The sequence below is a fragment of the Anas platyrhynchos genome, chromosome 3 (genome assembly GCF_047663525.1).
Source record: "Anas platyrhynchos isolate ZD024472 breed Pekin duck chromosome 3, IASCAAS_PekinDuck_T2T, whole genome shotgun sequence".
NCBI classification, from domain to species: Eukaryota; Metazoa; Chordata; class Aves; order Anseriformes; family Anatidae; genus Anas; species Anas platyrhynchos.
In genome coordinates, this window is record NC_092589.1 from 20032802 (window position 1) to 20060766 (window position 27965).

General features: G+C 42.5%; 1 protein-coding gene and 1 long non-coding RNA gene across 7 annotated transcripts in view; one reads left to right on the forward strand and one right to left on the reverse strand.

Annotated features, from left to right (window-relative positions):
- STUM (stum, mechanosensory transduction mediator homolog) overlaps window positions 1-22620 on the reverse strand; it is a 36585-nt gene extending 13965 nt beyond the window's left edge. For 3 of the 5 annotated variants that reach the window (XM_072035495.1, XM_072035494.1, XM_027453685.3), the window contains exon 1: window positions 22318-22611. In XM_072035495.1, the coding sequence (XP_071891596.1) occupies window positions 22318-22504 (187 nt within the window). In that variant the 5' untranslated portion in view covers window positions 22505-22611. Of the gene's footprint in view, window positions 1-22317 lie in introns of all 5 variants that reach the window. The other 2 variants (XM_027453682.3, XM_027453684.3) reach the window with 1 other exon arrangement.
- Window positions 1-26647, forward strand: LOC106018030 (uncharacterized). 2 transcript variants are annotated; one of them, XR_011808054.1, is made up of 3 exons: window positions 12-458; window positions 18335-21880; window positions 23414-26647. It is a non-coding gene; the product is annotated as an uncharacterized lncRNA (long non-coding RNA). The 2 variants fall into 2 exon arrangements; XR_001191864.5 differs by lacking the exon at window positions 23414-26647 and having other exon boundaries at window positions 1-458; window positions 18335-21200.
- The last annotated feature ends 1318 nt before the right edge of the window (window positions 26648-27965 follow it).

Genomic DNA, 27965 nt, shown 5'->3' on the forward strand with positions numbered 1-27965 from the left:
TCAGATGTAGAAGCCTAGTCAGTCGAGGTGCAAAACAGAGGGAGGTGAGACACCAGTGGCCACAGGGCAAGTGGAAATAATTTGAGCACACCAACTTTTTACCGGGCTTCCCACTGACTACCAGCAACCACACCACAAACTATCTACGTGAGGAAATCAGGTCTGATGAAATACCCAGTTACAGGTGGAGGAAGAAAAGAAACCAAAGTTACTGCAGCTGGGGCAGCTCATTAGGTTGCTGCTGGTCATGCTCCCTACCCTACAAAAGCATGACAGATGGAGCCAGAGGGGCTTGGAGACATCTGTTCCTCTTCCTGTAAGCTGGAGAGTTGTACAAGGTGGTCTCCTGCAGTACTGGGAGCAAATGAGGCAGTGAAAACCTTTGCTTCTCTCCTGTTTCCTGAGGAAAAAAGCAAAACATGTCATGATGCTGGAGCAAGGCACTAGGAGGCATGCAGGTAAGCACAGGCAAAGTTAGGGAGGACAGGAGAATGATGTGTGAGATGTCTGCAGGAGCAAGGACGGCTGCAGGCTTGATGGTGGGAGATGTAGTTAAGGTGTGTGTTTTGCAGGGATGAGAAGCAACTGTGTAACAGTATTGTGTCAGGGGAATGCAGTGTGTGGGGACATGTCTAACGTGTCTGAATTTTTTAACTAAAATGATTATTAGCTGTCATTAAACAGTGTTGACAGGTGTATGAGGCAGATGTTGTGGATGTGCTGAAAATTCATGAGATGTGCTCGTTCTTGCTCGAGTAAGCTAGAAAAATAGCACAAAAAGAGTGATAAGGATTGCAGTTTGCTCCCTATTATAGGGACTGTGTTATCTACTGGCTGAGACATCTGTGAGTCCTTGGTGCCCTGAACTCATTTTTCATACTCCCATCTGTAAGGAGTCTCAGCTATGGAGGCCTCTCGTCCTTGGTGGCATCAATCAAAATGCTAATCTGCAGTCCTCTGGATTATGATGAGGGAAAGAGAACTACAAAAAGTCACCCCAAAAATAGCTGTTAGCAGTGCCAGCCAATGCCTGACGTCCTTCCCCTCTGCCACATGGGTGGAGCTGGGCTGCAGGGAGAACGCTGTCAGCAGCACAAGAAAAGGAAGCTGCAAAGCATTAATGCTCAGGCTGAGTAGCTGCTGACCTTTCTCAGAGATCTGTTTATGTCTTTCCTTGAGAAAACAGACACAAAGCAAAATCCAAGGGGAATGTTTTGGCCAGTGTGAGCCCTCACCACTCTCTTCAATTTCTGCCTTGCTGGAACTCATTAGGGCTTAGGCTGCATCAGAGAGAACTTGCCAGCGTGAGAGTGTTACCTAAACCTCCAGGATGAGCATCCTCATCACAAGCTGATTACAGCTCTCTGCTCAGAAGAGGCTGCTCCAGCTCATGTGTCTGTAGCCTTCTTGGCACCAAGAGGCTGTGGAGCACTGATGCCTCTATGGGCTGGGGTTAGTGCGCAGTCCAGGGTACAGAGCGTGTCACAAAGCCGTTCTCCCACCTTTGGTAGGTGCTGCATGTGCTGCTTCTGAAATATAAAGGAAGTAGAGGTGGCAAGATGGCATCACAGTGCTACAGCATCAACATGATTTAGGTGTTCCCACAAGAGGATATGCAACCTGTGCACCTGTGGCATTTGTTACAACCTTCCCCTTGCAGCTCACTTCAGTCAGGGAATTAATCCAAGAGTCAGTGCAATTACCTTGGTTTGTTCTAGAAATAAAGGTATTTTACCTCCATATGTTAAAAGAAAGCTTATGTTGTTTTTTTGTTTGTTGGTTAAACAGGCACTGGCAAGCTTTTTCCCCCTTCCCATTGTCCAAACAGACTAAAGTTTATTTCTTCCACACATGGTATAAGGAGGGCTAGTATGGATGAGTAGCTTTAACAATTTGATGGGGAAGAAGAGCAGGAGCAGAGGACTGCTTAAAAAAATGGCAGGCTTGCTCGGTCCTAGTCATCACCTAGTAGAACTGGGGAGAGAAAAAAAAAAAAAAAAAAAAAAACTGAAATTTGTAGGCCAAGCACAAACAATGGCTTCAAAGTGTGACCAAGTAATGATGCAGCCATGAGCTGTAGTGGGGGAAAATCCAATGAATTGCAAGCACCTGGTGGCAAAGTGACGGGTTGCAAAGGCCAGCTGTCACAGGCAGCACTGCAGGCAGGACCCAGGCAAGGAAACCAGAGCAGTGGGGTAGGAGAGAAAGAAGAGGAAAGAGCGGAGGCAGGCAAATGTGACAGAGCTTGCATGTTGCCATGGAGAGCAGCTCATGATTTTTCCTCTGTGGCCTACTATTAAAAATGCATTGCTTAGCTCCTGCCAGCATGGGTTTTATTTTTTTCCTCCCATGCAGGAGGGACATGTGAAGTGAATTCTGACTGTCCAATCATTTTGTGCTCAGTATCAACAAAAATATATACAGGGGCTTGACAAGTGGGAGCTAGCACTTGTGATTCTTGTCTCCACAAGAACAAGGGGTTTGTCACAACTCTGAAGTCTGAATAAGGTGGGCTGTTCATAGGATTTGCTTTCTGATTTCCCTACGTGACAAATGCCCAGCCTGCACCAAAGCATTGCATCCTCATAACTGATTACAGCCGCTTCACAACGCTGCTGTCGTGACAAAGCTGAGCTGGTGCTCTGCATCTCTTTATTAAAAAGACTGTGTACCATGGTCTGAGCAGTATTTATGGAGCATCTACTAAAGATTGCCCACGTGCATGTAGGATAATATCACTTTGATGCAAAAGAAGTGCTTTCCAAAACATTAAACACAAGGGGGGGGAAAAAGTTAACTCTACTGAAAAGGTGGAGTTTGAACAGGAACTTCAAAAAACAGATTGCAACAAACTCTTAAAGGCTTCCTAGGCTAAAAATTCATAGCAAAATATTAAGTTGCAGGGGAAGGCTGCACAAAGGGCAAGTGACTTACTAACCGTTAATTACTCATGGAGCCATCAGCGGCTCTTTGCTGTTGTTTGTTTAGTGCTGCAGCTCTGCAATGTTTTTGAACGCTTAAAAACAGCTACCGATAAATAGAGATTTTCCAGCTCCTGTCTGCTAGTCTATGATTTAATTCTGACTTGACGTTTAAAATTCAGGCTGGACTCGAGACTGGAGTATTTTTGTTGAACTGTGGTGCAGGGCCCTGCTGTGTAAGCTGCAGCAGCACAGCGGACCTCAGGCTCTTGCCAGAACTCTGCTGCTGAGCTGTGTTTGCAAGCTGTACCAGCCCACCTCCCAAACTATTTTATTTTTCCTTTATATAACTATGTGGTTCCAGAACTGCCACTCATATTTTTGAATCGCATTTTATAATAGTTTCAACCACTGGGGAGGACTTGTAATTTTCCAAAAGGGGGGGAAGGGGAGAGATGTAGAATATTACCCAGAAACTCTATAGATATCCATATAGGAAATGGGAAGGGTGTTACAAGTGCTACCTACAACCTGCAGTCACAAAAAAATAATTGCTTATGATAAATCCCTCCACATCAGAAGCATCATTTTTTGATGTATTACTAAGATAACGTGCCACAAGGAGAAATTATTTGCCGCTCTTTAGCTGACACTCTGATCAACCCTGTACTTGGCAATAACCTGTCATTCATTCCCACCTTCTTCCTAATGCCTCGCTAACAGTCATCTTTCCTTCCCACCGTTTTCTGTGTGGGTCACTTGGGATCCCTGGCTGCCCAAGTAGCATGAAAGGCGTTCGGTACATCGTGATGCTGATTGTAGTTGTGTAGAGAGATGCTCTGTGGGACGTCCAGAAGTCATAACTCAGGTCTAGGCAGCACTCTAGCAAGAGCAGACTGAGTTCTGCATAAAAGAATCTGCCTTGTTTCTTGCCCATGGCTAGTCAGGCTTTGTTAAAGCTAGTACAAGTAGTAGAGGTGCTCTGCAGTAGGTGAGGTAGGTGTTTGCCATGAAGCAGGCAACAGATTGTCTGTGCTTCACAGACAGGGAACAAAGAGCCAGGGAGGCTGAAGGAGCGTGTCCATTGTTCTGCTGTCAGTGAGAGAAACTGCTATGAAAGGGTCCCAGACAGTGCAGCCTTGCTTATGCTTGATGCTTGCTTTTTTTTCTTCTTTTCTGGTGGAACGATGAGAGAACTTTCATAAATTTGCGTCCTCATTATGTATGTCATGGTTGAAATAATGTAATTGGCTTCCAATTATAATAATAAGTATATAGGGAAAAAAAAGGCATGACCAGCATTTATGGCGTACAGCTCTTCACTATAAGCTCATCTTCTCTGAGCGAACGCAGCCCCGCTGCTCTGTAATCTTATCAGCAACCAAGCAGCTCTACTTCATGGGAACAGATACACTTAGTTTTCTGTCTGCTGCTGTACGGATTTTTTATATTCATGTTGTCTGCTAATAAACTAAGTCCTTCTTACACTCTGTAATAAGCCTTATTCCCCTCTTTGCCCACCAGCTAAGCAGGAACTTGTGCACTTGGCCATGGCTCCCCTAGTCACAGGATGCTCTGTACCCACCCATTGCAGGATCTCAGGATCCAAGAGACAGGAGAACTGAGGAGACAAAAGCTACCTTCCCCTAAAATCTTATTTTTAAGATTACAATCTTAAGATCTTAATTCATTATGCTCAACACCTCCAGAAGTCACTTTTCTGTTTTGTTGGCATAAATCCAGAAACAACCCTTGAGCCATTTTCATTTTTTATTTTTTTGCTACTGATATCAAAATAACTTGCACACAGCTTTTCATCCAAACTTTACCAGCCTGAAACCTTCAAGAGCAGAATGTCTGGAGAGAGCCCATCCTTACTTCAGAGTGGCCATGAGATCTGTAAAGAAAGCTTTTTGGTTTTCTGGTACATCCAGTCCAGAGTGCCCTGGAAATAAGAGCTACATAACAGTGAAAAATAAAAGTGTAAAGGTCCATCTGTCCTGTCCGTCTGTGAGTCAAGCAGCCACAATTCAAGGCTAGGTGTGTAGTTGTGTTGCCTCCTCTTCTGTTTTTCTGCTCACTGCTTTGCAGCTAATTTAGTCCTTTGAAGCTACCTAACAGCATTTGCTCTGCTTGTGGAAGAACAATTATCTACTTGAAAGATGCACTGAACAATGAGTTTCATCTTGGTGCAATACTCTGGAGTCCTTAACTATGAGGATAAATTATGTTAACTAGGGACTACCAAGACATAAAAGAGAATTAATCTTATCAGAAAGTTAGATGGGGACATAGAGCAATTAGAGTTCTGGTTGTAGCACAAGATAGCTGAAATGGAAGTGCAATAAAGTGTACCAGCCCACAGAATCACTGCAAGTAAAGCTATCTGTTAAGTAGTATGAGAATGTAAAACAACTGTGACGCAGATGTTTGGATGTCTGCAGTGATGAGTATGCAGGAGACTAACAGAAAGGTGTTTTTATCCAGAAAATTCAGTACATGCATTTTGTGAGCTGAAGAGTCTCAAGGAAGGACTTGAAGGGGACATGGTAGAGCTGTACTCTCTAGCCTAGAGGTGCAGTGTAGAACTCAGGAGTTTGGGAGATGATTTAGGCAGAATTCAGCCCTGGCTTTATTTACTAAATCATGCTCCAATTTTCTGGCACTTGCAAAGTAATTTCAGCTTTATTCTGTAGTGCTGCAGTAGCACAATTAAGATGTTAACGTTACTACTTTCAAGTGTTTTATGCATTACCTAAGAGGAACTCTCAAACTTCTTTGAGGTGTTGTTTTAAATAATTATATGTGATAAGGACATGATGTGTCTGTTTAATCTCTGCTTTCTCAGTTCCTGTATTTAGGAACTGAAGTAAGACTCCCTCTTCCTGGCAGCCATCTCAGACTATCTTGGTTTCTTTCTCCAGAGTCACGTCCTCTTGCCACCACACAACTAATGGCTCTTCAACACAGAGCACTTCATGACTTCCCATTTGTTTTTGAACAGCTCTTCTGCTTTTTAAGTATCAGATGCAATGATTTCCACAGCAATCAGCAGCCCCAAACATAAACCCTGCTTGTGAGTTGCCAATCATGCCAAAGCAGGCAAGCATTCAATACACAGAAACCACTCTTTTATGTTACCCCCTATGTATGTGTGTGCATGCTTATATCAAACAAATCAACCAGCTTCTGGCTGTACAACATCATCTCTTCAAATTCTTGTATTCCCAACCTGCAGGAAATAGAATCTGATTTACACTGATTTCAGTTAAAGGACAGATTTTTTTTTTTCCCTTTACCAAATAATTTCCAATATTAATCATCTAGCTACAGGTAGGCATTATATAAAAACGCATATATGTTTGTTTGTAGATATCACAAAGAACTGAGTATCACAATATAGCAAGAAATTATTCAGAGTGAAATATGGTAAGTACTCTCTCTTATACAGTAAATCAAGGATATAATTTTTTTCAGAAGTTAGAGAAGACTTGTATAGAGTGAGATGTACTGAGGAAAGTGTCTCAAAGTGTTAATTATTATACCTTTATCCTGCCTGTCGTTCTCTTTTGTAATTCTCATGTTGAATGGGTTACAAGAAGATTAGAGGCAATGGTGGAACGGTTCAACCCTCCTATGCAAGGCTGCTAGAAACACTTATTTGAAATGCTAAAGGGTGAAGCTGAGATAAAATTTAGACTTCAAAATGTCCTTATGGAGAAGCCATCAAACTGGGGGCAGGTTTTCTACTCCTGCCTGTCCTTCAGCTCAATAAACTGGAAATCACTATGTTGGTTTCTTACCCAATTTTCCATGGTGGCTTCTAAAACAAGGCTGCTTCTCAGGGAGTACCAGTCTGGTAGAGGAAAGGGAATTCATGTTTGCTACTTGTGCAACAGCTTGGGCCAGTAGTAGTAGGCAATATGTGAACCTCAAGATTCTCCTTGTCCTGAAGAAAAGAAATTTTGAGCAAAGAGAGAAAAACCTTCTTGAAAGGGCATGCTCAGCTGAGGGACCATCCACCTAGCCTTCCTCTGTTGTTGTTCTCCTGTTGCCAAAAATCTGTATTGGGCTCAGATTCATTTCAAACCTAAATTCAATAGCTGCCACTGGGAGTTACACTGGGGATTAATTTGGCTCATCAGGTCTAACCTGATCTTGGCAGCGATTCAGAAATGCAAACACCAGAAAGATTGTTCCTCTGGATAACAGGCCAGGCCAAGCATAGACATCTGCTGTTTTGTGTGAAGCCAATGAATGAAATTCAGACATGAACTTGTACAGGGCTACCATAAATATGTATCCATGAAATTCAAGCAGAATTAGAAATCTGATCCTTTATGTGTATACTCCCCCTCCTTTTGCTGTGCACTTGTCACCCCAAATACTTTTCCTCTTCCTCTCTCATATGAAGTTCAAACTTTTTCTTTCCTTAAACTTACTTCAACCACTACTGCCTGTTGCAGCCACAGTTCTTTCAAACACCATATCAACTGCTTTCCGCTTAGTTTCACAACTGATGAGCATCTGTTGCTCTTATTATTTATATATACTGCAACATAAAGCCCCTACCCCTGAATTACGGATCTGTCATAGTTTCTGTGTGACATTAGGTAACTTGGTGCAACAAATTCTTTTCTACAGTTAATAAAAATCCCCATCTGTTTTAGGAATTTACAAAGGCTAAATCAATTCACCGTTTCTTAGTAAGACTAAAAAATAGGTCAGATTTTTCTTATGCATGTAGAAATCTGTGGTTCTAAACTTTGAAATGACAGAAGGCTGCACTCCGTCCTGCTCTAAGTCAATTAGCAGTGGCAGAAAGATGGGTGTTCACTAACACAGTGGTGAGACCATGTTTTTCGTTCCCCACCTTAAAGCAAGGGGTACTATGTGTTCTCTGAAAGAGTGGACCACCGATACACTGCTATATCAAAATATTGTCTTCCTACTTAGAATTTCTTATTCTTTTACACTAATCCCTACAGATACTTAAAGTGTATTTCTGCAGGCATTATAGCTTCCTACACTTTAGCTAAAAATGTGTGGTTATTTAATGCTGGAGTATTTCATTTCTCTTCATTTTAGTAATAAAAACACAGCATTTTTTACAGAAAAATACTTCTGGTACAATATTGTTCAAAAGCAATGATCTGATGTTTTAGATCTATTGTGCCATCTCTTATTGTGCCTGCAATGAAAAAATAAGCAAGTTCTGGGTAGCATAGTTAGCTAAAAATATAATCTGATAGCAGAAGCCTGTTATTGTAATTTAGAGGAACATTTGTCTAACCAGATACAGTCATGAAAAAAAAATCACCTGAAATTTTACAATTAGTATTTTCTAGAGAAAAATCTGTTCTGCATGAAGTCCAGAGATTTTAGTGCATTATAGGACCACATCACAAAGCAACAGCATCTTACTGAACTGTCCTTGGAGACAGACTGGAACAGGACCATTGACGCTCAGGGGTATCAGAGCCATCTGCAGTGAACAGTCTGACTATGTGAGATACCAGGGCAATCAGACAGTGAGATAACCTAGGCAGAATGGCCTTCTGTGGGACCTCAAGCCTGTAATTATTACACTGTGCTCCACAAACAGAACCACTGTCCTATAGCAGTCCCTTGTAAGGGAAGGCATCAGCAAATTGGTGCAAAGGACAGAGGGGGAGGAAGGGGAAGTGTAGGGATAAGAAGTGTGATAGAGATAATGAGAGTTTTTACCCAAAATCCATTCTTCACAGAGAAGAGGAATTTCTGTCCACTGTAAAAGCAATGTGTGCTTGAGCCTGGGAGCTGAGCACAATGAGAGTCATGGGTGGGCCTGGGGTATAGGTGGAACACAGCAGGTGAGATGCACGATATGTAAAGGATTCATGCAGGACAAGGAAAAGCTGAGACAGCCAGCACAGCTTCACCGAGGGCAAATCATGCCTGACTGATCTGGTTGCCTTCTGTGACAGAGTGACTGCATCAGTGGACAAGGGAAGGCCAACCGATGTCATCTACCTGGACTTCTGAGACACATTCCACACAACATTTTGATCTCTAAATTGGAGAGGTGAAGGGTGGACCATCTGGTGAATATGGAATTGGCTCAAAGGCCACAACCAGAGAGGTGGTCAATGGTCGTATTACCCTGCCCTTTCCCGGTGTTGTAGGAAAGTTCAATCTTCTCATTAAATGACACAAGACTAGCAGAGCTGGTGCCATGCATGTGATCAATGTGAAACATCACATTTACAGATCTGGGATTAAGGCAGTACAAATCTATTGGACTATTGGAGAAGTGCTTTTTATTTTCCAGTGGGTGAAGCTGAGCCATACTACTCAGCAGAGGAGAATGTGGACGTAGTTCTTACCCTTCTCAAATGTCTGGCTCCAAACTATTTACAATCCTTCGATATTTTTTAGCATATGCCAATAACTGCATATATTTTTCTACTTATTCTGTTCTGAACATAGTTACTTTTCTCCTAATGTACGTGCTAAGCAACAGCAGCACTTCATCTAGTTCTTTTTTTTTTTATCACAGCATTCTGTAAGTACTAATGATACCCCAGCGCAGGCTGTGTAATTATGTATGCCACCATTTTCTTCCTTCTGAAGAATGAAAGAAAGGCAGAGAGGCTAAAGCACGGTCCTTTGAAGATATTTAGGCATTTAATTCCCATTGAAATCAAGGAATTCCAGCCTAAGACAATGCCTGAAGTCATAGTGAAAGAGTTGTCAGGTACTTGATTAAATTCTGGCTCTCCTAGTTTAGCTTCACTGCCCTCCAAGGCTTTTAGCTACAATGCAAAAGGAACATATATTAGGAATTTATTCATTTCTGAAGAGAAGGGTGTACCTGAAAATTAGGGTACTGCAGGGTATGAAAGAAGGCCAAGTTTGTCTGAAAAATCTCTTTCCTGTACTGTCATAGTATTTCTGTTTAAATGGTGCCTTTTCTCTCTTTTTTTTTTTTTTTTTTGGTTTTAACTTAGGAGAACAGAACTGGTCTAACGGTGAATAATCAAGTGTATATATTCTGTGTAACTGTACAAGGACTTACGGGATGAAGAGCAACAGCTGCCAGGCATTTAATTTATTTTTAGTATAGGTTGTAAGACCGTATCAGAGTTAACAGAAAGGAACATGTATCGGTGCTACAGCAGTTTCAGTGTGAATCTTACTAAAGCTTACCCAAACTTAAATGTAACTTAGTTTAACCATGGCTTGGCACTGAGGTCCCAGTAGATGTTTTCTTCTGCTATCTTTGATAGCAGGTATCTTTGAAATAGAGTAATCTCCAGCTATAGCATGGCAAAGGCTCTGTTACTTCTGCAGTAACTGCTTAAGCTGTCACAGTCAAGCTTCTGATGCAATGTTGATACCTCAGAAGTCAGAAGAAGAGTGAGGGGGGAACCCTATATCATTTATCATAACCAAAGATTATAGCCAGGCATTGTCCTGGCAGGCGAGGGTGAAGCAAGCTGAACCAAGAGGAGGAGAGGCAATGAACAGTTACAGATATAATATCTGTATTATCTGTGTCACCCTTATTAGTAAGTATAGTAGCTCTCTATAGTAGAGGTTATAATAGCACTGCAGGAGTAAGGGAGATGCTGTGGTTGGTTGCCCTTGAATGGCTGCCAGATGTGCACCCAGGCCCTCTTCACTCAAACCAGTTATCAGGTAGCTTCAGCGAACTTCAGGTATCTGCCTCAATCTGAGCCAGTTACTCTGAGCTCCCTTTGCAGTGTGTTTTTTTTTTTATTAATAAAAAAAAAAAAGGACAGGACCCCTGAGGGTGTGATTCACTACCTGTTTTACAGAAGACATGAGTCACATGCCAGTAGTGTCTAATTCATCCTCACAGACTATAACAGCAACCAACTCAGATATACAGGTAGATGAATACTATCTAATATTTCCATTAAAAAGAACATTTACCATTAAGCCATTTTGAATAAAAAATACTAATATCTTCTGTTTTGGTACATCAGCTAGCTAGTAAACTTCTTTAGGAGGAGTTTCTGCTACAGGCAGGTTATTGCATTCAGCTCTGTCCATCAGAGATCTTCCTCTGAAACATCTAGTACTGGATACAAGGTTTTGCAATGCTGATAAAATGCTCCTGCAGGATGATATCCCTTAAATTTGATGTTTCTAGCTCCTTTCATATTACCGTTCTTCTTGAGGGTGTCTTTTTACAACACGAGAATGTCTGCACAGCTCAGATGCACACTGTTGCTAAGAAACAAGTCCCAACTGTGCCTTTAAGACTCTGTCTTTAGAAATACAACTCAAGGAAGTGTTTTTCTTTTCATTACACCGTATTGTATGTTTTTATTAAGATTTCTTTTAACGTCAATCTGACTCTTGAGATTACATTTCTATCACATCCTATTTGTACAGGACCCATTCTTTTCCCACTGTCTGCACAGTGCCACAGTGACCTACACTGCTGCATAGGTAATAAATCTATTTTAACATAGTACATTTTAGGGTCACAATAAGAACTCATTCTGCACACAACTGCAGTGTAAATGAGATCCAATGGAGCCTACTTACTGCAAATATCTGTTAGTGCTATATTATAATGAACAATACAAATTAGTGTTCTTTCAAATGGCAACTCTGAGTTGTATATATACTATGAAACAAACTAGCTTACTTGGTAGTTTTGGATTATCGGTGGTGTGTTGTTGTGTTGTGCTTTTTTGGGGGATGGAGGGGTCATGTACTAAGTAAAACATGCTGAAGTCCCCTCTCATGTGTACAAGATGGTGTGTGTGCTTTCACAAGCATAGAGCAGATCACAGAATAATGCGAGGAAATAACCAGCACAGAAGAACTAACTGCCTTCTCCGTTGTACTTGTCAATAGCATTTTCACTAAGATGTGGCACAAACATCTTGCTTTGTGACAGATATCAAGTCCAAGAGTAATACAGGTAGTTCATTGAAAATGGTTTCCTGGGAAGAAATTAAAGGTAACAAAGTATGGTTGTGTGACCTGCGGCCAGTTCTGCTACCATCTTCCTGTGCAATCCTCAGATTATTTTGCCTGACTTCTCTATTCATACTACCAACAGTCTAAGTCTGACACAAGTCTTCCTTCGTATTTCTGTATCATAAAAGGCCTCATGCATGGTCTGCATTTTACAATACTACTGAATTAAAGTAGTAAAACCTTGCTGAGCTACTGACTTGTCGCTTCTTGCACCAGTTCATAGTGAACATAAGACAATCACAGTCATTGGAATAAGGTCTCATGCCACTTAGGTATTGTTCCTTTCACAAAATACACTAAAGAACGTTTACTAGTCTATGATAAGTGCCATAAATATTTAAAACCACATTTGTAAGTGAGAAAGAAGAATACCTTCTGTGATACCACAGCCTCAGATTTTTAGCTTTGGTTATTGGCTATTTTGGGAAATATAATTCTTAATGGCTTTCCTACTGCTAATGCAAATTAGGAAGAATCTTCTCAGCTTTTAAATACGATGAGCTCAGCCCTGAAGCTCCTCGTCACAGTAATACTTGTTCACACTAGCAGCCTTGAGTAGTGAACTGATGTTAGTGCTTACGTTTGAGCCCAGTCTTCTTTCCATTATTAATGTGTCATCACACCATGGATTTGTTTGATAAATGTTACATTAAGAAACAAAAATGATGAGCAGATGTGAGAAATGTTTCTAGAGGCTCAACCCCACATTGCTCTGCATGTTGAGGACTTAAGAGTTCTGACGGGTGGATTTATCTTGAAATTGAAACATTTTGTACCTGTATTGATCTGGTTCTGCTGATTGTGCCAAGCAATGAGATCTGGAGTCCTAAGAGTAACTATAAAGAAGATGTCTGATGAGCTCTGCCTTAGCACACACAGATTTAAATTAGTGGTGAAAGAATGCACAGGAGAAGCACTGATGTGAGAGTAGAACAGATAAGCATGAGACAGATTTTCAGTTGAGGTATGTGTACCACATTTCAGCTAACACACAGAACAAAAAGCTTTTCTACCTAGTGTCAATAACACACTTATTTATCGTGGCTTCAGCAAAAGAAGGATTCACCATGTAGCTACCAAGCAGGAGTGGTTCCAGGGAACTAATATTTGGTCTAAACTCCATTCCTGTCTCCACCACAGGCTTCTACTAAACATCAACTGCACTCAACAGAAGGAGACACATCCTATTTCTAACTACATTGCCTTAAATCTAACATCCAAAGTGGCTCCACTGGGTCTTCACTTTGGAAATGAGAATTTGCCTGTTGGCACCCTTGTGCCTAAGGAGTTATTTGTATCCAGATGGGTTGGTGACATAGAATGGTTGATGGCCAGACAGATGACCACAGAATCATTGAACCATTTAGGTTTGAAAAGATCTTCAAGATCATCAAGTCCAACTGCCAACCTGACCTACTGAGTTCTATCACTAACCCATGACTTGGTGTCATAGGGAAGACAGCTTTTTTCTTCAGATTTGGAAGAAAATGACCAACCCAAAGAATGTAGTATTCTGGCTGGCCATGGTTTTAATCCTTGCCTGGGAGTAAGCATTATGTTGCACATTCATACAACACTGCCACAGAGCCTCTATCTTGGCGATGAGACAGGAGAAGAGAGATGAGCTCTTCCTCCTTCCCCACATTCTTCTACAGACACTCATAGGCCTCACCTCGAGTACTGTGTGCGGTTCTGGGCACCACAGTACAAAAAGGACATTAAATTGTTGGAGAGTGTCCAGAGAAGGGTTACTAAGATGGTTAAGGGCCTAGAAAGGAAGACATATGAGGAGCAGCTGAAGTCACTTGGTCTGTTCAGCCTGGAGAAAAGGAGGCTGAGGGAAGACCTCATGGTGGCCTACAGCTTCCTCATGAGGAGGAATGGAGGAGGGGCAGGCACCGATCTGTTCTCTTTAGCGACCAGTGATAGAACCCATGGGAATGGTGTCAAGCTGAGGCAGGGCAGCTTCAGGCTGGATATCAGGAAGAGGTTCTTCACCAAGGGCGGTCATGCACTGGCACAGGCTACCCAGGGACACAGTCGTGGCACCAAGCCTGTCGGAGTTTAAGAAGCATTTGGACTGTGCACTTAGTCACATGGTCTGAATTTTTGGGTAGACCTGTGTGGAGCCAGGAGTTGGGCTTGATGATCCTTGTGGGTCCTTTCCAACTTGGAATATTCTATGATAGCTTGGTTCAAGCTCTGCCTTGCATTTCAGCAGCTATCTGCACCTTTGCATAACAGTAAAATAACACTAGCCTTCTGTGACAAATATGATATAAGGGGTCTACCACTTGAGGCAGAGCAGCCAGGTTAACATGTAGCTGACCAATGTAAATAAGATGAAATCTATTTCTGACTCCTCAAGGAGTCAGCTTCAAAGGAATGCCAGCAGAATCAATTTCAAATGTTGATTATGTGGAATGTGTGAGAGGTGTAGAGGACTGAATGAAATAAATACTCAGGTGCAAGTCAATGTACAAAATCACCTTCTGGCTTTAAAGAGAGAAAACAGGGAAGTGGCTTTGTACTTAGAATTGCCAATGACTGTAGTACCTGTGCTCTGTTCTCTCTTTTATATGGGACAGGGAGCCATGAGGGCGGTGAGGCACTGGAACAGGTTGCCCAGAGAAGTTGTCAGTGCCCCATCCCTCAAAGTGTTCAGGGTCAGGTTGGATGGCGTTCTGGGTGGCCTGATCTAGTGGGAGGTGTCCATGGCAGGGGGGTTAGAACTAGATGATCTTCAAGGTCCCTTCCAACCCAAACCATTCCATGACTATATGGGCCATTTAGCACAGTGATTTCTGCAGTGTCAAGTTGCCATCTCCTTTCCCCAACACAACGCATCAAGTACGATGTTGAATATTCACACACACAAAAATCATGTTTATGGAAATTAAATTGTCATGGCAACAGAATAGGTCTTGCAAGTATTTTAAAAATAAATTAACAAAACACATTTATGAAATCTAAGATCAATTATTTCATGAATGCACTTAAACAGATATAAAAAATGGTTTTCTACCTACGTAAGGATGAAATCGCTTAAACCAAAAATTTCACCTTATCATAGTGGCATATGTAATAGATATGCATAGCTATAAATATTTTAAACTACAACAGCAAAACTCAGTTTCAGCTGGACAGATACTAATGTGATCATCGGGCTTATTTTATCTCGAGTACAATATTTTCATATATTACCATTCATACTTTGTGATATGACTCAGCTTTTTAACACAAAGCTTGTAACAATGGTTATTTTGGTATATATGGTTAATGGTTATTAATCTCCATTAAAATCTCAGCTCTTCAGGGGCTTATAGTGCTTACCTGTGAATGTACAGTCTTTCTTTAAAATAGCATACTCATTTGGTTCAGCTGATTTTATTTTTTTTTTCTCCCCACTTCTCAGGATGAATTTGACCACTTAGGTTTTGCATTCTTTAGAAACTTTCCACTATTATGACTTGTACAAAATGATTAGCCACAAACTCAAGCTGACAGAGAAATTGTAACTTTGTGTGGATATTCATCAATGTTTGTGTTGAGAACTCAGCCTAGATAAATGACAAGCTGGTGAGATGCTGGATAATTACCTGTGGTATGTTCAAATTCAGATTCCCAGAGATGGCAGCCTTAGTCACGTTACCTTGCATAAGCATCATTACTGAAGTTAGAAATGCAGTACAGGTTGAACCCCTGCAGTGAACACAATTATGTTCCTAGAGTCTCTCTATTGATCACATTCACTGTTTCCTCCAGCAAGATTTAATCATTATCCCCTCTGGGCATATCCTTTGGGTATGCTTGTAACTGGAACTTTTCATTTAAGTTAGTGTATTACCAATTAGCTTTCATCAAACATCTCATTTATATTTACTAGTCTGGAAATTTCAAGTTCCATGTGCTTAATTTTCTCCTTGATTCTATACATTATGAAACCTAGGAAGTTTATAACTTTATAATAGAAATCAACCAGTGAAATATAACTACATAGAATAGTTTGGTTTTTTTTTTTCAAGCTCTTAGAATATTTTCATTTTGCATTTTATAATTAGTCATAAAGCATCTTCACCGATGATCATCTTTACAGACTGCTACAACCAAGGCCACATACATCCATTGTAATGCTGCAACTGTGTAACTTTAAAGTTGTAGAGCTCTTTAATGAAGACAAGTCTAAAGACAAATTAAAGAATGTTATATGTCAGACTTATTTTATATCTTGTAGAAAATAAGAAAACTCTTTTGTATTTCTTCTTTCCAGGTTATATCTGAAAGTTTTCATAAATCCAGTGCAAATTACTGTCCTTTTTACAAAATTAGGGACTATTTTAAAATCCCATCACCATCCAATCTCATTTCTCCACAGAACTGTACATGTATTCTAAAATTCATTTTTCTACTTTATGCCATCTTCTGCCCCCCTAGGGGAGCGTTTGTTAGGGCACTGCATGTGATTTGATGAGTAGGAAAGAGCCTGGGAAACCTGTGTTCCTGCTCCCTTGAGTATCCTGAACAGCTCTACAACCTCTCAATGATCTTTTTGTGGTGGACCAGAGAAAATGGAAGAGAACTGTTGCAGGCAATGGTGCTTTATCGACGTCTTTAAATACCTCTGGTGCCCACTGATTCAGAGCACTGGAACAACTCACCTTTATCCTGCAATTCAAGTTCACCTGTTTGCCGAAATTCATCTGTTAAAGCACTCTTCTCATCCAGCTTCCATCTTCAAATCTTTTCATTCTCCTGTCTTTCTGCAGGAGTTTCTAGTTCTTTGTCCTTCTTACCAGATCTCTGCTAATGTGCTCTCCCAGGCTGCGCTCCTCTCCTTCTGGGCTTGATTCTCTGTTTTTCTCCTTGTCACACCATTCATCTGGAACAGCTTCCCAGAGCCCTTAAAATTCAGTTGGTTCACTTGGCCATTTAATATTTCTTCTCTGTCTGCTCCTACTTGCACTGTTAATCTTCATGTACATCTGTCCAAATTGCATTGTCAAACCAGACTGCAAGATGCTGAGCAAACCCTGTCTCCTTATGTGTTCATTAAGTAATGAATACATCCACAGAACTGCTGAAACTACAGCAGTGAAAAATGTCTCTGGCCACTTCTCTTGTCTCTTATTTTGATGAAAACAGAAGGCATGAGGGAGGGGAGAGAAATTTGTTCACAGTTAAGTTGGTCTGGCAGTGACCACAGTTCAGAAAGCAGCAGCGTTAGGTAGTGTGCAGCTTGACAGTGAAAAGAACCAAAAAGTTGTTATAAACACAAGCAGCGCTCAACAGCTGACTTTTACCAACCACAATGAGTGAAGAGCAAAAACTGACCAAATAATATAAACAATACTAAATATTTGGACTATGACAGAGACTGTAGTCAAGAACAAGGTGTTACGGTGCGTGCATTGTGTATGTCCATAGCAGCAGCATTTGTAAAGCAAGAGAAGATGACAAGAAAGCATGCACAGATGTGGCATAAAGCCTAGGCAGATAAACACAAGGAAAGAATCCAGTCTTAAACAATGGAAAGGGAGGAGGGAAAAGAATACATTAAGTATTCAGGTAAGTATGAGCTAATAAAATATAACTGCAAAGCAGAAAGCAGCTTTATTCAATGGCTCACCCTCCTGTATTTTATGGACACTGGATTAAAACTGAGGGGCTATGGCAGAGCGTTTAGCAGAGATGCAACCCTAGGAATACCTAGCAAACAGCTGGTACCACTGCTACTATACCAGGGAGCAGCAAGCTGTGAATACACACATCTTTCCCTGCGTATCCTTTCCTACATTACACGTGCAAGTAAAAAAACTACCACAAAGAACTTCTTGATTTTTTTCAATGTATGGACCACTTTCTGTGGAAATACCAAAAAAAAAAAAAAAAGTAGAGTAAGGTCTACTGACAGTAGGTTTGCTTTGCTTAATTAAGCTCTCATTAAAAAAATAGCTTGTTTCTGCAGACTGCCGGTGGTCTGTGCACCAGAGGCTGAAAGGCAACATTAGCTATGGAATTCCAGCAGTAAAGTTCACAAACATAAATTCATAGGAACACCTGAAAAACCTTTGCTTTCCACAAAAAAGGGTGTAAATCACCCATATTCATTCATTTTCATGTCCATAGAAATTAAAAAGAATAAGAGGAATCATAAATGCCAAAGAAAGCTTGACGTTTTAAAGAACAGACAGTTGAAAGTCCCAATTTCTTTTTGGCAATATTTGCCCTACTATATATAAGAAAATGTTTGTTTGTTTTTTAATAAATTAATTTGTTTCAATAATGAAGGTGATGGATATTTACTTGAGGCATCTATTTACAACTCCATGAAGAAAAATAAAATGGATATTGGTAATTTTAGACAGATCTAATTCCTGCAGCTTTCCTAAGTGGTGTTCTACACTTCTTTTCAGCCCTTTACAGAGCTCCCTCTGCTGAAGACAGCACTAGCTTCTAATGAGAACCATTCTTCAGATGCTCATCTTGCATAAATGAAGCCTTAAAGCCAATGGTGCCACTGCAGTTTACACAGCTGAAGGTCTAGCCCTTGAAGTCTATCAAGACTGCAGCAGAATAAACAGAAAACAAAAGACATGTTACGTGGAGCTGTCACACCCAAGAAGAGGAGAGCTGTACACCACAGAAGAAAAAGGTTGAACCGTCTGGGAATCATCCCTTTTTTCTCTAGTTGGCTGTGAGAGGCTGTCCCTCATGATCTCCACCCCTGGCTATTTCATGCCTCATCAGAGGCTGCTCTTCTATCTTCCACTAACGTTATACTATGTATTTCAGTTACTCCCGGCATAAAAATAGTATTCATGTGTAATTCAGGCTGTGATCCAAAAGTCTGCCCTCTTCCTGACACAAGGGATTCATCCTGGAGAATACCTCATGCTTTCAGATAATTCCACTCCTCATATTTTCCTCCCGTTCTCCCCTTTTGCTTTCCCCTCTTCCCACACATGTGATGTTGAGAGAAGGCAAAATGGGTAGGAAGGAGGGCAAGATTACTGTGTATCAGCTCAGGGAATGACAGAGAGCCAGATCTTCTCCCACGCTGACTGGCACATGGCAGCTCCAGGAGAACGCAGTCTGCAAGCTAAAGGGCATGGACAGACCCTTCTTTCAGCTGCCATCTGCAGCACGTACCGGCTGGAGATGCATGCTGCTCAATCCTGTGGGAAACTGAAAAACAGAGGATACACCACCATTTACCTCTGCTGGTGTCCTTGTCTTCCATCCTCCAGAGCTTGGTGGGGTATGAGTTAGCCCTGAGACCCCAGAGGCTTCTCCAAAAGCCCTATTCCAAACTACAGGTTCACAGAGTCCGTGGCAGGCTGCCTGTGACACAACTGAAGACTGGTAGTTGATAGAACCACAGCATTTACTAGAGCACTTCCTAAGGATACCAACTCTTTTTATGAACCCGAACAAGGGACACCTTTGTTACAGCTCAGTCCTGCAGCCCTACCAGATGCATACAAGGAAGACCACAGCACACCATGAAAAATCCTGATCCAGGACATCACCAAGCAGTTGCATCTATCGTAATGAATGGAAGCAAGAGTACAATTTCAAAGCTGCTCCACAAAGCAGACTGCAAGTAGATGGGCTAATCAAGCTTCTCTACATGGCATTTGGTCTGGAAATTAATTTTTGTCAGGGCAAAATTTAACGTATCCCCTGGATATGAAAAATTTCTTATGAGTATTTTCTAATGTTTATGCAAAAACCCAGTTTACAATGCATCTTAAAAACTGCAATTCTGGGTTACTACAGAAAACCCTAAAAATTACCCAATTGTAGGAAAAAAAAAATTATAAACAAAGAGAAAGTATTACTTCTCCTGTCCAAACAGAGTGATAGAGCAAAACATAAATAGCATACAGGAAAAATAAACTGGATGTTTAAAATTCTCAGATTTTACCCTCATAGATGACTTCCATAATGTAGAAAAGATAATTTAACTGAAGAAAGGAGAGGCTTTCAGATGCTAAGAGACCTCCTGTGTGTTTGGTAGTGCAACAGTGCACAAGTTCTGTTTGGATACTACTTGTTTGAGGTACTAGGCACTAACGAGCACATCAAATGTACTGGGCTCCAAGCAGTGGAACACTGGATTTACTCAGCGTTGCCTATTTCCTCACCTGTTCCGGTGGCTTCTGACCTTCTATTACAAGTGCACTGCAGAGACTACAGATCAGTTATAACTACACGCAAAACAGATGAGGAACAGAATTTGAGGACTGGAAAACAGAGAACTTCTGTTATCACCAGTACAAAGTCACTCTCTCCACCTAAGCAGGGAAAATATATAGGAAGCCTGTGAAACATCATTTAACATGTTAAAAATCTGTACTACGGGAACAGGCTCAGATGCTAGATGTGAATACTTCACATCATCGCAAATATTTATTTGTAAGTGCTGCTCAGCTCATGGAGACAGATAAAGTGTGAGACTGACACAAGATCTCTTTTTACCCTGACTATTCCTACCAGCAGATTTGTATCCCTCCTGTTTCCCCTTGCATGTAAGCTGTGTGATATATGACAAGATCTGGCTGAGACTGTACACAGTCATATTCTACTTGGTTATAGTATCTCAGAGTAAATTTTTTAGGAAAATGTATAAGACATCAGCAGCTTCATTAAGAGAAGAGCTCATTTATGTATGGACTAAGTGCTGTGCTTTGCATAGGGATGCATCTCCCAAACAAAGCTTTTGGCCAGTCTGTGAGAATGCCACATGGAAGATTTGTTTATTTATTTTTTAAGTTGTAGTTTGTTTTGCTACTTTCATGCCAGATCAGGATGAACAGAGTTACAGACAGTCAGAAAGAACAGCTTATCAAAAGAAAGATGGATTATAAAAAAATCTAAGGTCGTTAAAAAATTAAACAAGCAAGCAAAATAATACGACTTGGAGCTGGTCCAACCAAACAGTGATAATGCAACCAGCAGGGCTGCAAAATCCAGATTCAACATTCAAGCCAGCATGGACTGGGAGTCCTGTACACCAGTCTTTAGAAAGGAAGCGCTGCCTACTGCCGTTCTTTATGGTCCCCTTCCACTTGAGGGAAGGCACGGCACTGGCTACCTCCAACAGCCCAGCAGTAGAGAAGAGTTGGTGCAGATAACTATACCTCAAGCCAATTCTGGCATGAGGACAGCTTAAAGGGTTTACCCTCCCAGGATGAGGAAAGGACAGAGAGGATTTTCTAGTGTGCTGTACAAAGCACATTTTATATCAAAATCATATTATTCAGATGTGGTAGGAAAAGGGTATTGTAAGTCTCCCCATCTACATCTGGTCCAACCAACATTGGGGTTGGACCCGATGATCTTTTGAGGTCCCTTCCAACCCCTTCAATTCTGTGATTTTTTTTCCTTGTCTACAGTGAGGACATAGCATCTTCAGTGCAATGGAGAACTACATCCACTTAGCTCTGCTTTTGAAAACCTCTCTCTGAAGGTGGTGGGAAATTGTGACGATAACATAAAAGCTCATGGAAGTACCAAACCAGGGAGTTTCTGTTTGATTCATCACTGCGGGATCTTCAGGTGTCTGCACTAAGGACTGTGAAAACAACACACCTGAGGGTGCAGCATTACATCTGGAAGCATATATACCAATGCCACTCTTTCTACAGGAAAACTATGAGGGATTTAAAAAGGTGAACGCTTTCCTCAGGAACACACCTGTAGCTGAACAGCAGGCAGGCAGAAATAGTGATGGTCTGTACCCGTTGCACACAGTAACCCAGACCTAGGTGATGCTTTAATCGTTACAAATGATTAAGAATTCCAGGTTCATTAAGGAATTAAGGCACCTGAAAATAATAAGATGGGCAGGGCAGCGGCTTTTAACGGGACAAGGGAGGTGCTGCTGCTCCTGCAGAGAAAGCTTCAGTAACATACACAGTAGCTGAAATAGTGCCCAGGACTGTGGCAGATTCAGGGTATGGACTTATCTTGTTTGATTCTTTTTTTAAAGGGAGTGCTTTGCTTACCGCTAGAATACAAAAACACAGCCACAATTTACAACCGTGCTACCTCAGCCTTACTCGGGACCTCGTACCGCGGAGAGGCGAATCCCGCAGCTCCTCGCCTCGCTCCCTTAGGGCTTTCTCCCTGCCAGCCTCCTCGGCAAACTCGTGCAGACCGTGCCCGGAGGGCTCTGGCCACCCGCCTCAGGTCTCCCGGTGCCTCGGTCCCGTCACCACAGCGAAGTTTTGGGGCCGGGCAGGGCAGGGCAGGAGGCGGCGGCAGCGCCCTGAGGCGCCCAACGGCCGCGCGCCCCCCGCAGCCCCCGTCCCAGCACCCGCCTCGGGAGCGCGCTCCCCGCCTGCCTCAGGCACCCTGCAAGTCACCGCCGCGGTGCCCCGGAGCTCCTTACCCAGCCCCGGCACGAAGGTGTTGAGGAAGAGGCAGATGACAGCCACGGGGAACGGCATGTAGGGGATGGCGGCGCGCAGGGGGCCCTTCTTCTCCCGGACCTGCACCACCACCCCGCTGGAGGAGCCGGCGCCCCGGCTGGGCTCCGCGGCCGCCGCGCTCTCGCCGTCTTTGGGCGAGGGCTCCATTGCCCGGCGCTCGGCGCTGCCCCGGCGGGCTGCGAGCTGCCGCCTGTGCGCGCTCCCGGCGCTGCGCGGCCCCGCCTGGGCGCCCCACTCCCCCTCGGCGCCGCGCGCGCGCTCCCGCGGCCGTTCCCGCCCCGGCGGCGCCTCACGGAGCCCGCTCGCCTCAGGGCGCCCCCCCCCCCAGTGCCCGGTGCCTCACAGGGTCCTTCCCTCCCCGCAGCGCCAAGAAGCGCTGCCTGCCCCCCGTGTTTTTGTTTAAAAAGAGCTGCCGGCAGGTGTAAGGGGCTGTAAACGGAGCCCACGCGGCTCGCTGCTCGTTTGTGGGTTGAAAAAGCGCTGTCGAGAGGAAGGGGGGGAGCCACAAGTGTTAGGAGAGAAAATAATACGCGCCCCACAAGTTGGTCGTGGCTTGGGATAATGGGGAAATGTGTCTTCGTTCATGTCAGTACTGCAAAGGGAAATGTCCTCTTGTAGGGCTGGTATTTATTCAGCACACAGTAAAATGGGAAGTGGTAATAGGGCTCGAAATGTGTCAGTAGTTAGAAATGATGGTGAGGCTCGGCGGCTCTCGGAGAAGGAACTGGGGGAAATATTAAAGGCATTAATCCTGATACAGAGCGTAAGTGCGATATGCATACAGGACTTCTGCATGAGAAGTAGTCAGCGTCTTACTGCACACTTTAAAATTGTATCTTCCCTAGAGGAATTCCTGTTGGGTATTTATGGCAGGGGGATTGAGCTAGATGATCTCTGAGGTCCCTCCTAACCCCAGCCATTCTGCGATCACCTGGTTCAAGGGAGAAGTACACTTCTGTGCAGATGAACGCTTTATTCACCCGCTACTACTCGTAGATGCTGTGCTGACAGGACTGTAATGGCACCGAGACCTCAGAAGTCGTTCCCATCTCACAGATGTCAGGCTGCTCCGTCAGGCTGGATTTGACCCAGTGGACCCTTCCTAGTGCAGATGAGAACTACGCTTATTGCTTACAGAGTACGCAAGTATATCCTCTGCTCACAAGACTTCAGACAAGTTTTGTTACACACCAGACTGACAAATCAAGCTGAAGGGTATTCTTTGTGCCAAATCTCACAGAAATCCTGCACAGATTCCAGAGGGAGCAGTAGTTTCATATTTATTAATTCATCTTCTGTTTGGAGTTTTTCTCTGTCAAAATAACAAAGTCTTGTTCTTTCTGCAAGTTTCTATTAGCCTAGAACTTTTAATGGTGGCACTTGTGGCTGTGTTCTGCTCTGTCCTGAGAGTATGTGATACTACCAGGATCACCAGGAGATACTCCAGGCTCCAGCATGGCATCAGCATCCCTGGGGGTGTTCAAGGAAAGGTTAGACGTGGTGCTCAGGGACATGGTATAGTGGGTGACATTGGTAGCAAGGGGATGGTTGGACCAGATGATCTTGAAGGTCTTTTCCAACATTAATGCGATTATGATTCTATGCTCCATCTCAAATGAAGTTACGACTCAGATCAGATTTCTTGCTACTTATATAATACTTTCTGTTTCTTAGTAAAAGCTGGCTCAGACAGGATTAAATGTTATATTTTGTAAGACGGTCTTCTCAGAAAGCTGTGAAATAGAAAAACATATGCTGCTCCCCTTTCTTCAGATTCCCTTAAATCATGATGCTGACAGAGGCTGATTTACCAACATATATAACTTTTGATCTTGGAGAAAGGCACCTATTTGACAACTGTGAGGAATGAGATCTTCTATTTACTGACACGAGAGCAGTGTAAATGCATGTCTTCCTCATACTGTTGTACGCCTTGACTGGAAGGACTAATTTTAAAAATGAGCTACAAGTCCAAAAAGTACGAGTATTTCAGTCCTTGTCTCCCTGCTACAATTTTCCAGAGCTTTGTACTGTCAATTCAGCTGAAGTCAACAGCTACTGCGATACAGGTCACATCTGAATAGATAGAAGCAGTAAGCACTGCTGGTTAGCTCAGGAATTTCCAGTGGGATGGAGAGTGTTGTATGTGGAGTGTAAGGAGCTTTATATTCTCTTACGCATAGTTGTCTGATCCCTGGTCTGTGCTGAAAGCTTTTGTCCATCTCTTTGTGGAACAGCATTAGCTCTCTGGTGTCTTCCAAAGTGTAGACATCCTCACCAAGATGTGCTGAGAACAAAAGCTTTTGCCTGAGTTTACTTTCTTGAGGTAACTGATGGGCTGTGAAATGTAAGGATCAGAGGTGTTTTTTTGTTTTGTTTTGTGATATAGCCCAGTGGACTTCCAAGGTTTCCCGTGGAATTAGCTCACAGGATGACTGTTCACTGAGTCCTCTCTTAGGTGTGGAAATATCTTTGGTGTGGAAAAAAAAAAGCTGTAGAACCTGTGTCCTCTGCTTTCTGTCAGTAGAGACAGGCCCGATATTCCCATATTCTTCAGTAGGTCTTTTGTTACGGTCAGGAGAAGATTTATGTATGCACTGTTAAGTAGTTACTGCAATATGAACTTTCTCTGATGCTGCCAAGTCTGTATCTCTCTTATGAGCAAGCAAGAGACTTAATTTTCTGGTACTGTACTTGCCCATTTTATAAATACTACACTGACATGCACCAGAGAGCTACAAATCACAGCGATATTCTGTGGCTATTAGGAATTAAAATAGGAGAGAAACAGTATTTTTTTTATTTTTTTTTTCAAGCTTGTTCAGCAAAAGAGGAAATGGCAAAGCTTCACTTGAAGCATAATGCACCCAACTAATTCTGGCACGAGATGAGAATGTAAAAGTGAAAATTAGCATAACCAAGAAAGCAATAATGACAGAAGCAGTTTCTCAGGCAATGAGAGATGATACGTGTAGCATGCAGAGGGAGTGAATGACCTGTTGGGGAAAGACATGTGGGGAGGGAGGCCAGCAACCCCCTGGTTCTTCATTTATTTCAGCAATTCAACTAACTGTAAAAGAGGGTTTTGTACTATCAGGCTGAACCACTGCTCCCCAAGATATATTTATGTTCATCCTGCGATTTATCTGCTTCTTACCAGTCCTTCCTGCTGGAGTTGGAAATTTATTTTAAATTATTTCTTGTCATATAAACAAAAACTTGCTTAAGTTCCTTTCAATCTAGAATGTGATCAGTGCTGCATTTGCTGATCCCCATTTGAGTTATTCTTGCCCATGGGAAGAATATAGCCGGTATGTTAAATGAGAGTTGAGTCAAGTGCAATGGTGACTGGACAGGAAACGTTCTGTAAATCCTGAAAGGGGTGTTTATAGTGGAGATTATTACATTGCTGAATTTCCCAGGCTACATAGATTCTGGATAGATGACTGGAGAGCACAAGGAAAAAGAACAGCATTGCTGCTCTCAGTTCTCAAAGGCTTAGGGAAGGAGAGCAGCCTCAGCTTTCCACCCTTAAATAAAACTGTCTGATTTAAACTGAGTCTTTATTTATTTTTTTAAGACCATAGTTGGTGTCTCTCTCCATCCCCAAATGATTTCCTGCACAAAAGGAGGCCTACAGAACGTGCACTGGGCTCTGTGTCACCAATAGCTGGCAAAAACTTCACTCCAGCATACAATTCTCCAGGGCTCTGTAGGAATGTTGGCTGAGCCAGCCAGAATACTCATTAATGGTGCAGTGGTAGAGAACTGCCCAGTTCATGTCACCAGAAACTGACATGCAATCCCATGATCTCACCATAAGCTTCCTGGTACTTTATCTGCAAGACATCCCAAGTTCTCCCCCTCTCATGTGAAACTTTAGTCTAGTTACTTGAGAACCTTTGCCCTGCTAAACAGACTTCCACATTAGATTTTGCTGCATATAAAAGAGCATTTCTAATATCCAATTAAACTAGAAAATCCATGTCTAACAGATTTAAGTATGATTCCCCATCTAGTCATTATCATTAATGAAGTCATAACTTCCTGAGTGGTTCTGTGTGCCCTTAATTAGTGCCTCCGTTCCATCTCCACCCCCTCGTTGTGGAAGTCAAGCTGTGGGTTTCTTCCTGGTTTTTGGATCCTGCATAAACCTCAGGATATACTAGCACCTCTTGTCCCAGAAGCAGTGTCAGCATCCCTCATACTCAGCTACCAGGAGAAAGTGAAGAGCAGCATTCTCCAGAGGTACGTGCTGCCTTCTGAGATGCCTGCCTTACAGCATTGTGACTGAAGCAGTGTGAAGTTTTTTTTCCCATGAGAACCAGGATCCTCCTGATTTCTCCCTCCTGCTCCTGTGGCACACACAGCATGGCTTTTTCCTGAGGCCAGGCAGGGTTTATTTCACTCAGTTGCTGGTGTGAAACAGGCAGGGTAAAGCATGATGGACCTTGCTCCTTTGATTCATATGCCACCGCATTTTTTTAGTTAATTGCTTGATTTTTCTCAGACAGATCCCATCTGGCCCTGATGTTTTGTCAGCCTTGTGACATTCTAAAAAAAAAATTTATAACTATTTTTGGCACGATCTCAACTTCTGACAGCATCTCTGCTTTCTTCCCTAGAAAAATATATGGCTGTTCTTGGCATCTTTTCCACATTCCCCATTCCTTATAAACAGTGTGCAGAAAACTTGTTTTTATCAGTGTCTGCTGCTTCTGTGCACGACTTACCCTTCTACCCTTCTGAAGAGCTGTGTCCTCAAACCTGTCCTGTTCTCAGGCTATATCTAATCCTTCACCAGGGAAAGCATTTATGCAGTGTGGTCAGTCTCCACTCGCTGCTTTGCTCATCATATTCCCACGTACTTCTGATTTCTTTGTACCTTGTTACAGGTTTTTGCTGACCTCAGGTAGCCTGCCCAAGACTTTAATACTAAGCTTCCTTTTAGCACATGGAAGGGGAATACTTATAGTGACAATCTTTGCAATAGCTACAGATGCCATATAACGCTGCAACTGAAGCACAAGTGAGTTTGTTCTTAATCCTTCTAGGGCAGATGGATCTTACCCTAAAAATCCTTAAAATCACTTTCAAGTGATCCAAGAGCAGAAAACACGCCTTTATTCAGGTAAGCAAAAAGAAGGTCAACAGAAGATTTGATTGCTTTATATGCGTATTCAGGCAAAGAGTTGTGATCTGATGGCATGGAAGGCTCCTCGGTCCTGTTTACAAGGGCACAACTAGATGGCTCATGAAGCTGGTGGTGGTTGAATTCTCTCATATTTATCACTGACCCTATATTAATGGAGAGCAAAGTATCTAGCAAGTTGTCAGCCGCGTGCCTGAAAGAGAGAGGCAGCAAACAGACTCCAAAATCACAACCACTTATGATTCTGCAGAAGTCTGTCACTACTGTCAGGGACCAAAGTGATCAGGTACCTTCTGTCAGCCTAGCAATATGACAAGACTCTTGGAGAGTTTCTAAAACTTCCCCAAAATTTTCATATGTCAGTAGATTTGTTATCATTTGAAACTTGCTATACTTTCTGTAGGGCACGAGCAAATACATCTGCCTGTGTACTGTGAGAGTCAGGGGGAAGAAACA